Source organism: Seriola aureovittata, chromosome 16 (genome assembly GCF_021018895.1).
Source record: "Seriola aureovittata isolate HTS-2021-v1 ecotype China chromosome 16, ASM2101889v1, whole genome shotgun sequence".
NCBI classification, from domain to species: domain Eukaryota; kingdom Metazoa; phylum Chordata; class Actinopteri; order Carangiformes; family Carangidae; genus Seriola; species Seriola aureovittata.
This window is the reverse complement of record NC_079379.1, coordinates 12274276-12286281: the sequence shown is the minus strand read 5'-3', so window position 1 is coordinate 12286281 and position 12006 is coordinate 12274276. Positions and strand designations below refer to the sequence as shown.

Genomic DNA, 12006 nt, shown 5'->3' with positions numbered 1-12006 from the left:
CTTTTCAGAAAAATTCACCTGACTTGGTGTGAAAGCCACAACGAAAATAAAAACCGTACTTGTCTGCAGACCTCTGTGCTCCAGCGGTCCGCAGCTTGTCCCTGATCAGACCACACACCCACATACTGTAGCAGCACCAAAGCTTGTATGCGTCTTGTTCATTCATTACATAAATCACTTTTGAATAAAACACCCATTGTCCGTTTTCAGTATGTTTGTTATTACTTTTATTAATTATTATCATCGTCATCATCATCATCATCAACATTATTCTTCAAGTTTAGCTGTGTAACAAACTTTTCTTGGCTGTCAAAATATGTTGTTGAAATATCATTTTTGCATGAAATAAAACCTAAAAACAATAACGTACAGAAAAGTAGCAGAATAAAATACAACATGAAAGAGAAAATAACCTAAAAAAATCCCATCTTTTCTATATAAAAGCCATTCAACTGAATAGAGACAAAATTCTACTAAAATATATTGGTTAAATGTACATAGTTTGATGTGTGTGTGTGTGTGGGTGTGTGTGTGTGTGTGCATACATGTGTGTTTCTCTGACCAATGATAAACTGGCCTTCTAGCTCCCTTTTCTCCCATGGTTAATACTGTACATCCCCAAAATGTACACTCAATCCGTACCACTGTCTGTATGTATGTATGTGTGTGTGTGTGTGTGTGTGTGTGTGTGTGTGTGTGTGTGTGTGTGTGTGTGTGTGTTGTCCCTTCCTTGGCAATAAGAACATAATAAACGGAGTGCAAGCAACAGCATCATTTTCTATAACACATTCTGACACAGACAAAAACTAAAACACTTGTTAAGGCCCCCCAATGTAAACGCTGATGTGAAATGCCATCAAACCTAAAACATACAATTCAATATTGAAGTAAAATAAGGTCATGTCATATGTGTGCTGCGGAACCTTTTTTCTTACCAAAATTGCCTGTTTTGAACCATAAGTGACAAGTGAAAGGCTCTCCCATCGTTCCTGTCAGCGTTAACATCTATGCTGTAGATATACGGTATCCTTACATGACTCACGGGAGACGACGTTCAGCTGGCACGTACACAAAAGAAGATATTTGGATAGGACACAGGTTCTGCAGAGCACTTACAATGTGTAAAGTGTGCGTGAACAAAAGTTTTCACCATCAAGGCTCTGTTCTTTTTTTTTTTTTCTCTCTCTCTCAACTTAGTAGATACACAGAGAGGATTTTCTTCCAAAAGCTTTCAAAACCATTCAAACATTTTGGCAACAGAATTTGTCTCCATCCCACTGAGAAATCCTTGTAGATGTAACACCAGACTCAACACAAAAAGGCAAAAGTAGTCCACCCCCCCACCCCCACCACCACACACATATCGTCCCCCTACTGTTTCTTGGAAATCCAGTGAAAACCTTGAAAACCATTACCAAAGAACTTCTTCAAAAAGATTGAGAATCAATGTTGAATTCTTAACAAATCTCATTCCCGTTTGAAAAGGGATGAACCCAATTCAGCGACAGTTTTGCTGCTGGTAACAATTCCTTTCCACAAACCCAAAGCCCATTCAAGTAGGAGAGAAAGTCAACCTAAACCAAGTCAACATAAGCAGATAGGTGCCTGTCAGTTAATAAATCACACGGTATAACCCATTCATCTACCTCCATTCGAATCCCCACTACCGGTTGAGAATACCTTCATGATTACTTCCATCTATAAAGAAGGGAGGGAGGAAGGTGGAGGAATACATGAGAGATGAGCAGCAGAGGATAGCAGAACAGGTGGAGAGAGAAAAAAAAAGACAGGGAGGGATGTGTCAAATGATAGACGATAGATGAGAAAGATAAAAGCCATGTTGAAAGGAGGTAAAGAGAAGCTAAACAGAAGAGAGGGGATGAATGGATAATTCAGTTAAACCTCTTTTCATCAGACACTGCAAGTTTAATTTGATCCCACCCTCCCTCTAATTATCCACCTTCACTCCATTCATTCCTCATAGGCACTCATCCATCCATCTCAGCAGGTATCCCTCCATCCTTCCCTTTGTTCTGTCTTTTAGGAAAGCAATGCTTCATTCCTTTCTTTTTTTTTTTTGCTACATTTGCAAATGTAAACAGTTTGTATTATGCTAGTAGCCCCTTAAGTAAAATAAGTACATTTTAAAAACTAGAAACTAGAATAAAAACAATTCAAACCAGCTTTTCATTTTTTGAATAAAAACTGATGAAACAGATTTCTTTTTTTTTTTTAACATTTTGTTCTTTGAATCTGCCTCATCAGTCCTCGAATGATAGGACCTTTCACCCACTAAAGGGCAAACTTCAGGATAAAAGCACTTCTAAACCATGTAACTAATGGAGTTAGGACACCTTCACTTACAGGGGTGATAATGAAGCTATACATAATAAAGGTATTAGGTAAACTCTTTTGACACCAGAGTGGGTTGCATGTCAGATACAAGGATGGCAGACTTGCTTAATAGACTGGTTTCTCCTCATTGATACAGCAGCAGTGAGATGTCTGAGCCAGACTTCCAACGCCAATGGAAATATGTTGCACCAACAGTTTGCAGGTTTCTTAGCGTTTTCATGCGACTTTTCTTATCTTTTTTTTTTTTTGCTGTTAAGGTACGACACAAATGCAATATACCTTGAGCATATGAACAAAAACTGAGACGCTTTGTTTATATACTGTACATCATATCAATTATTCCAAAGACTGAAAAATCTCTACTGCCTCCAATTACAGAGTATATATATGTAAGATGGATTCAAGGCTTAAGCACCAGAGGTATTAACCTGCAACCAGCACCCCGCAACACACTGACTGCTCCACTGAGTTCTTAGCAGACTAGAGAATTTATCTGATTTTATACTTTGTTACACTGATGTGTTCAAATTTCTGCAAGAAAGAAATCTCATCTCACTGTTGGTTTCAAAAATAATGATATTTGATCTTTTGTTGACAAAAGTTAAGCGCCTAAAAACTGATGAAATGTGTTAATAATAAACTCCTCCGTAGTAATAATAACACTATAGAATGATACAGGCACACTGTTGGTATGACTGCATGCCATAATTCATCTTCAATTTCCAAACAAGTAACCAAGGCATAAGTCTCAACATCTCTACAAAGTAGTGTACATACAGTACATGTGAAAATGAAAGATAGGTGACTAGTGACCAACATTTTTTTAAAGCACACAAGGGTCTTTCTCTCGGGCTGAAAATGCACACATGACCGTTTGAACAGGTACCTAAACCAATCGGACAGCTAGGCTGAAATGAAATATAATCGATGACTCTGATAACTTGGTGCGTGGGAACCAAGCTGGCAGCTTGTTTGTCCAGCTTCTGCGTGACATGACTCATAACTCTTTGACAGACAGACAGACGAACCTATTAAGAAAAACTGTACAAGTTACCAGGCACTAGGCGGAATATTTTTCATTCATGTCTTTTGGATAAGCATAGAAAAATATTTTTCTCACTCTTTAGCTTGTTACTTCTTGTCTTTCATTTTCATTCAGCCTTTTATTATTTCTTTCAAAGGAGTCTCTTGGTGATTTTTTTTGTTTGTTTGTTTTCTCGCAACTAAGGCAGCAAGGCTGGAGAAGTCATTCTTTCTTTATAAAAATAAACAAGATGGCCACCGTGTTACTTCAAGGAACTGATGGTCACAACTCTCTCAATGACAAAAGTAAACTATAAGAATGCAAAATTTAATTTAAAGCGAAGCTCAGTTGTGGAAACCTTGTTTAGAAGATGGACTTGAAGTGGGTCATAAATAGCAAATCAGTGTGATGGGTTGGTTGGAGTTGAATACAAACATGATCATTTTACTTCAATGAATTATAAAATGTAACTTTACAATCTTGTGATTTCTTCAGTATAATTTAGGTCTAACAAGTAACAGTTCCCATCCCTAGAAAAGGCAACTTATTTTGCAGATTTTTATAAGACGCTAACATGCTACATAGAGGTAACCTACCAAATTCTCAGCAATATGATATCAGCTGAATAAAACACTGTAGGCAGGAGGCTCTGTACACACAATACAGAGCAGGAGTTTATACAGTTAACCCAAATAATTGATCATTTTGATAAAATTTAGGGTTTTTTTCCCTAAGTTCCAAAGTCTCTCTATAAAACCATGTAACCTAACAACATTTAAAAGACATACAGAAAAAAAAAAAGTTACATACTAAGACCATGTTGATCTAATAACACATAAAGAACATGATAAGAACATATATAAGAGAACATGCTAAAACCATTTAAACATGTAAAAATGATGTGTCACATGCTATGAAACAGGTGGGTTGGTGTGCAACATGTGTGACCCCTGAGGACTGAAAAACCAAGCGCGAGCCTTCATTATGTTTACATCATCGTTTGGGGACGGACACATCCTTTGATCCTCACACACAGAAACGCAATTACACAAATGCACACATACACACAACCCCCTCTTTTACTGTACCATTTCTGTTAGACGGCTGTTATCAATGTAACAAGTCTCCTTAAGAAACCAAACAACAAATAGCTCAAAAACAAGGGAGAAAAAAAAAAAAAAAAATCGCAAATAGACTAATTTTTAATAGTACCATATCCTGCAAAAAAGCATTATTTGCCTTTACAAAATAAGATATTATATAGGAAAGTGTAGCAAATTGCATGTTTTGAACTATAACATCATCATTATTATTATTACCATTATTATTATTAATATAAATGTTAAGCAGGTTAATAGATGGTTGTTCTATTAGGCAGGCAGCCAGGCACGTAGCTAGTATCATGGCACGGAGGAAGGTAGAAAATAATGTCACTTGGTTCGATCCAAATGGATGAAGAGAACACTTCGGTCCGGTATGACACCGGTTTTACCAGTTGAAACTGGCTTTAAGCAGTCTTAAAAAGTCACGGTCAAATCAGACACATTCAGTCTCCCATTTTGCACCACTTTGCAGCTGTGGTGATTTTGCATCGATCCAAGAACACAGTCAGTTTCAGTAACAACAGGGCACGAGTGAAAGAAACCAACTGATCCTTTTGTACCAATGTAACACCAGCTGAACTGCAGCACAGAACAAACTGGTTTAACTCTGGACTCCCCCTTCTTCAAAATAACTTTTGGTTTTGGGTCCATTTGCACAGCGGGAAAACAGTTAAAAACTCTCAGAACAAAGTCATTCTTACCAGATCAGATCTGGTTGTACCAAGATAAAACAGTCTGAATGATGCTTCAGACTAGTTTGGGTCAGCTCGGGGTTCAGTTTAGCATGGTGCATAACAGATCAGCTTAGTTCAGTTCAAATTAAGTGTTTTGCTTCTAGCATGTTTTTTTTTTTTTTTTTTTTTTAATTTTTTGCTCTGCTGTACGGTGGCTGTGCAAGTGCTGAGCTCCTCAAACTCATCCTAAATGAGACCAGTCCAACTCTCAGTCGAGCTTCCAATCCTCTTATATGGAAAGCACATAAGTGGCTGTTTGTTAAAGGTGATTTCAGCTGCATGCCCGGACTCCGTTGTTGAATACTTGCCACAGAGCTGTCAAGTGGCCGTCACTCAACAGAGGATTCAGGCTATTTCTCCAAACTGTCCCTGCAGCAGTTCAGCGGGATCCTACAATGATTTTTGACCATTTGACAGCCGAGTGCTTCCAGCATAAGGATGTGTTCCATTTAGTGCCCAGGATCGGCCCATTTTGACATGAGCTAGCCTCCAGGAACATGAAGGCATACAGCTTATTCATCCAATGAAAGGCGTTCTTAAAGGTTTGTGTCAGTCAAAGGCATCAGATTAATTACTCTCTGCGTTCTCATCTACATGTTTAGTCTCAGCAACAGTTGTGACCTCCATGGTTTCTGACATGTCAGCGCTACTGTCTGACACCGTTTCGCCTCCTGATTCCTGGTTTGTTTTGTCATGACTCTCTACTCTTACCTCCTTTTCAGCTCCCGTTTCATCATCGTTGGCTTCATTGCCTGTAATTTCTTCTGCTCGATCATCATGACACACTCCTACGACATCATCACTTCCATGTGTGATCTCAATTTGATCACCTCCATCTTTGTTTTCCTCTGGAGTCGCGCTTCGAGAGTCGCGCTCCGACATCACAGGGCTGCTCTGAATTTTGCCGTCTTGCGTGTGACCCTTCTGTTGTGACGTCTTGTCTGTGTACCTGTGTAAGCCCCTCTGTATGTGCGTGGTGAAATCATAGCGATCCACACACACATGCAGGCAAAAACTGCATTGGTATGGTCCCTGGTCGCCGTGGCAACTCATGTGCAGGGCATACATGACCTCGTCTAGGAAGTAGATCCCACAGTGGATGCATCGATTGGTCAGGTCATCCTGTGTGGCCACTTCCACCATTGTGCGATTCGATGAAACACTCGACCGACTTTTTGTCAAATGATCCTTCTCTTCCTTTCCTATCTCCTCTTTCTGGTTCGCTCCTTCATCAGTCCTCTCCTCCTCATCTTTCTCTCCTTTCCAGTTCTCTCTCAACCTCTCAGCTAGAGGCGACTCCTGCCTTCTCCTCTCAGCACCATTTGTTGAAATGTGTGCATTTGCAGCACTTGTATCTCGTTGTCTTATTGCAAGATCCAAAGGAGCCTCATTTTCTAACGATGACGATGAGGAGGAGGTTTGTGGATGAAGAGGAGGAGGAGGATAGTGAGGAGGAGCTGGAGGCGGCGGAAGAGGAGAATAGGGGGAGGCGCAGTAAGGCACCGTGTAGCTTTGCTGATGATGCTGTACTGGGGTCACCATTGCACCGAGATAATGAGTGTTATTTCCAAGGCTACCGGGGCTGCTTAGATTACTGATGCTACCAGGAACCCCAGAGGTGGCTGCCATCTTGTACTTGGTCCAGAATCTGAGCCAATCCGACTCAGGGGTCAAATCAGGCGAGAGGGTTAATGGTAAGGGTAAGGAGAAAAGAGGATACTGATATTTTTCAATGGGTGAACCAGGAGGCGAATAACTAGACGGTTTGGATGGACGCATGTATTTTTCAATCGGACTGCCTCTCTCTGATCCCCCTCCTCCTTTACCCCCCTCCACCTTTGATGTTATCCCTCCCTCTGCGATGCCCCCGTTGCCCTCAGCTACTAGCGAGGAGGGGGGATGTGAGGGGAGGAGAAGAGGAGGCATGCGTCTGTGGATCTCCAATGTTTGATTGGCTAAAAAGGCTTGAGTGGATCGGGGCGAACGTGAGCGAGGGGACGGCTGCTGGTTTTTGATTGATGCACAGCTTCGGTCTGACTCCTCCCCATTCATGCGCTCCTCACTGGTGATTCGTTGCTGCTTGGGGGCAGGGTTTTCGGACGTCAGGGAATCGGGGTTGAGGCGTTTTCGGGTTCGGCGCCGGATAATTTGCTCACCGTTGTTCTGCTTTATGATGTTTAGAGGTCTCGGTGTCTAGAAGACGAAGACAACACAGAAGAAAATGGAAAAACAAAAAGATTAGTAAACATTTAATATGAAATGTGGTGATCAATTTTCTTTTTGATAGAGATTGCCACATAAATTATTTAAGGTCGGTTGTGTGACCTGACTAATAATGTCAAGCATACAGAGTTCAACGTTATCGGACTCTGGTGAAATTAAATTAACTGCATCATAAAACAGAAGCTGTAACAATTGAGTAAATACAAAGTATTGATCTGACCTCAACGTCAGGCCAACAAACTGCCTGTTTGGACCGAATCAGTGATAGAAGAGTTGCACTAAAACTGACTGAAGATTGACAACTGTAGCTACTGTTTCTAACAATTATTACAAAGTAAGACTGCTAAAAAAGCAAATCAATGTCTCATTTCATATGGATTTGACCTAAGCTTAACTAAGTGTGACATGTTAAGAAAAAAAAAGACATATCCAGCACTCCCGAGGACTGTGGTTTCTGCCCTCACCACAAGGGGGAGCACTTACATCTGATGTCAATTGAGTTTGCCCTGAAGGCTCAACTTTGGCTCCAACTTTTCAACAGATCCTTTCACAAACATGTACATATGCTTTCATTCATGCCTTAACTATCATCACATAATCTCTTTCACTCAAGTTATGTGGTAGCTTCTTATAATTTAGTTATAAAAAGTGCAAACTAGACAAAAAACAAAAAAAAAATAAGACAAAACAAAAACAAAAAAAAAAAGTAAAAGAAAGCACTGTGTAAGAGCCTTACACAGTGCTTTCATTAATAAGGTAGAAGTCAAGCAGAATTCCAAATAATAAAAACTGTTCAGTAACATCCGCAACACACAATTTCTGAAGCACTTCTCACTTATTCAATTTCCGACTGGGATTAATAAAGAACTTATAAAGATTTATGAAAGATGATGAAACCTTTTTGATGTTTTATTCCTAAATATGTGCCAAAAAAAAATCATCACGGTCAAAAACATTTCCAGACAAATTATTTTTCTTTCCTGGAAGTAAAATAAACAGAGCAGTTTAAAGAGAGTAAAGAGTCCACATTTCATCTCAAAAGTAATGACTTGCTATCCTTTCATTACTGAAGAACCAACTTCACTCAGTCCTCCTCTCTACACATCATATACTGACCTCAGAACGGCATTAACTGGAAACAATATCAAATTCAACATAAAGAGAAAACTGCTTTTCAAAGCTTGAAAAATACTCCCAGTTTATTGAAAGTTACACTGCCATGGAGGTTGAAGTGATTAGTATGTCTTGAAGTTCTCTGCTGTATGTGTGTGTAAGCACCGCAGCAGATGAAAACCAATCACACAAAGATGCACAGAGAAGGACCAAGCAATATGGAGGAATTAAAGAGGTGTTTAATTGGATGAAAAGCAAAAAGACAGGGGGATTCTATTTAAAGAAAAAAAAAAAAGCAACAAACCTCTTATGACTAGAATGATTTATCCCTCTTTATATCTTTATGGTTACGAGTGACTGAGAATATGTTTCTCTCACTTTATGTGTAAGGTAAAGACAAAGTGTGTGGGGTGTATCAAGGAAACTATTACTACATTCATTTTGACCACGAATCAACAATCTTAACTCCAACTTCTGTGTCCAAACTAGTCGTATAAAAATTCTTTATGAGGCCCAACGCTGTGGTTTAATGATAATGCACATAAATTTCAGACCAGAGTCACTGCTACTTGTCAGTCAAATCACTGAATTTTTTCTTGTTATTTTTTTAGTCCTAGGGTGGTTGTGTTTCTACCTAAAGAGGGGTGAGGAGAATAAGAGAAGAAAATGGAAAGACAAGAGTAAGAGAAGGAGGTGAGATAAATGAGGGAAGGGGGAGAGTAATATATGGTTAACACAGGAGGAAGAGGCAGAGAGAGAGGGGACATGAAATACAGAGGAAAAACAACAGGAAGGAGGGAGGGGTGGAGGGACAGAAGATGACGGAGGATGACTAATTCTAAGCAGGATTTGATCTGTTCACACCGCTGAGGTGATAAAAGAAAGCCCACTCAGAAGTCAGTATACATGCTAGCAAACCCTTGCTCTTAAGTGTGCTATTGATGGCCACTATTGTCCCACAATGCAACGCACAGAAAAGACAAAGGGAAATTGCGGATGATAGTGAAACAGCTCGGAAAAAAAAAAAAAACTACTACATTCAGAAAAACATTTTGCTGTGTATTTGATAAGAGGGACTGGCAGTGGCATCTTACACACCCACTGGCGAAAACAATGTATCACTCCCTTGTGTTACACAACAATACAGAATGATGATTTATTGTATACCAACTGCAAAAACAGTGTACTATGAAGATTAGTTGTTATTCTCTACAGTTAGTATGTTGTAGTAGTTGCTGCTCCTGTGAGGGCTCGCCACAGTGGATCACCATCCGCATATTTGATTTGGCATGACAGAAAACCGGTTTCCGGGGGAGCTGGGGATCAAACCATCAACCCAGGGATCGGCGGCAAAGCTGCTCTACCACCTGAGCCGTTCTCTACAGTTAGTATTTTGTATAGAACTTGGAAACTGCACAAGTCTTTCTACTTCTCCTGTTCCCCTTCTCCTCTTCTTGTCTCTTTCCGCCTGCTACACGTCCTCTGTCTTTTACTGTCACTCTCTCTGCTTTGGTAAGACGTTTAACACATCCTGTTCAAGCCTTTCATTTGTTGTCGTTCCTCCTGGTCCGTCTCTAAATGACCTCCTCTTCTTTACCTTGCTGGTCATTGTGGTTCTTAGGTCACAGGGGGTGATGAGACTACGTGATGTTTGATATGTTTCGGTATGGGGAATGGATCATTGGTCTCTGGAGATAAGTCGGTGATTTATTTGTTCATTTAATTCATGCAAGATATTTCATAATGGCAGCAGTCTAATTAACAGGATATGTGCATGAATGGCAAGATGCTCATCATTTAAAGGATTTTTGTGAGTACAATCCTGAGTATGTAAGACACCCAAATCACCAACCACACAAATACACACACACACACACACACACACACACACACACACACACACACACACACACACACACACACACGGTAGCTGTACTGTTGTACACTTTTATGGTTGTAGGCTGGGTTTGATATAATACCTGGGTTGCGTTACTGGCGGTGCACATAACTCTCTCCCTATCTGTCCATCTTTCCCTCTCTCCTTCTCTTCTCAGATATCCCCTCTCCTAATCTCTGTCTCCCTCCATCTCTCACTCTTTACACACACCCTCCACCTTCATTATCTCTCTCCTAACTCTTAACAGTCATCTGTTCCTCTTTCTTTGTCCCCCCATCTCTCTCTTTGTTTGTCTTTCTCTCTTTCTCTCCCACCCTCCCTCCCTCCCTCGACGTCTACCTTTTCTCCCTCGTTATTCATAACTCTCCCTGCCCCTCTCTCACTCTCAAGTGTTTTACTAGCTGCTATCCTCTCTAATAATGTGTGTAGAGCGTATAAAACTTTTATTATGGGATATAAAATATGGTTGTCGTGAAGATTGCCAAGAGTGGAGGGAGCTGGAACGTGATTGGAGCAGCAGATGAGATGAACAGGTTGGACCAAGGACGTCCGCAGGGGCAGGAAGGAGTAAAATGCGATAGCTTGTCATCCTCTAAAAGGTCTTTAAAACTCCATTCGATAATTGCAGCACAGTGGCCTGGGCTGTAACCCAGTCACCCCACTGATGCATTTACTAACACTGTGATTTATTAGACCGAAACACTTTTGTTCATTTTGAAATTTTACAAGCTCATTTTTCAAAAGCCAATATGTGAACATGAATCTAAATATATATACATTAAGGCTCTGAAGGCTCATTTTACACTGGTAATATTTGTAAACCCTTCAGTTAAAGAGGTATATTGAAGTGTTAAGTTAGCTTAAACCCCTTAAAACATATCTGAGGTAAGGAAGCTCATTATTCTGAAGTCTGCTAAATTCCAGGCTGGGTCTTTATCTCATCTGTAATTCATGCAGTCTAATTAAATTTGGGATTTCCATAGACTTTCCCCAGGCTTAGATGGTAAAGTTGATTCATTCCATCATATTTCTCACTCCGTGGAACTGGCTCACTGTGACTGCTGAAATGGTCTGTAACTCCCAGCACCCACCAAATCAAATATACTTTTTCCACAATATTACTTTTTCACAGCGGGATTCACAGAATATATACAAGAATTTTTCTGCAGTATGCACCATTTAATTTGCATGGTATGCAAATTGACCAGACAGGAGGAATGGTAATTAGTGGTCGAACCCACCCTGTAGATGTACTAGAACATAGCACGGAGTCTATAAAATAAGCGCTGCGTTTCCTGATCCAATACAACCGCTATGACTATGAGAATACGTAGCTCTTCTATGAGTGGAGAGGAGGAGGGGTTCAGGACTGTGAATTTAATTTGTACGATGATACACCTATGAGTTTCAGCTCACTTGTAGGTATTACATTAACTTTCCTGTCTGTCTTGCTACACTCAAAGCGCTTTAGAAGTGTAAAGCTGTCCTCTCATCGCTTCTCTAATTTGTTTGAAAGAAAACTGGAATAACCTCTGTACAACTACAGTACAGGTTTGT

At 40.2% G+C, this 12006-nt stretch overlaps 1 protein-coding gene across 7 annotated transcripts in view; it reads right to left on the bottom strand.

Moving 5' to 3' along the window:
* Positions 1 to 212: 212 nt before the first annotated feature.
* Positions 213 to 12006, bottom strand: part of trps1 (trichorhinophalangeal syndrome I) — a 256734-nt gene continuing 244940 nt past the window's right edge. For all 7 annotated transcript variants that reach the window (XM_056400058.1, XM_056400061.1, XM_056400060.1 and 4 more), the window contains one exon: positions 213 to 7409. In XM_056400058.1, the coding sequence (XP_056256033.1) occupies positions 5784 to 7409 (1626 nt within the window). In that variant the 3' untranslated portion in view covers positions 213 to 5783. The remainder of the gene's footprint in view (positions 7410 to 12006) is intronic.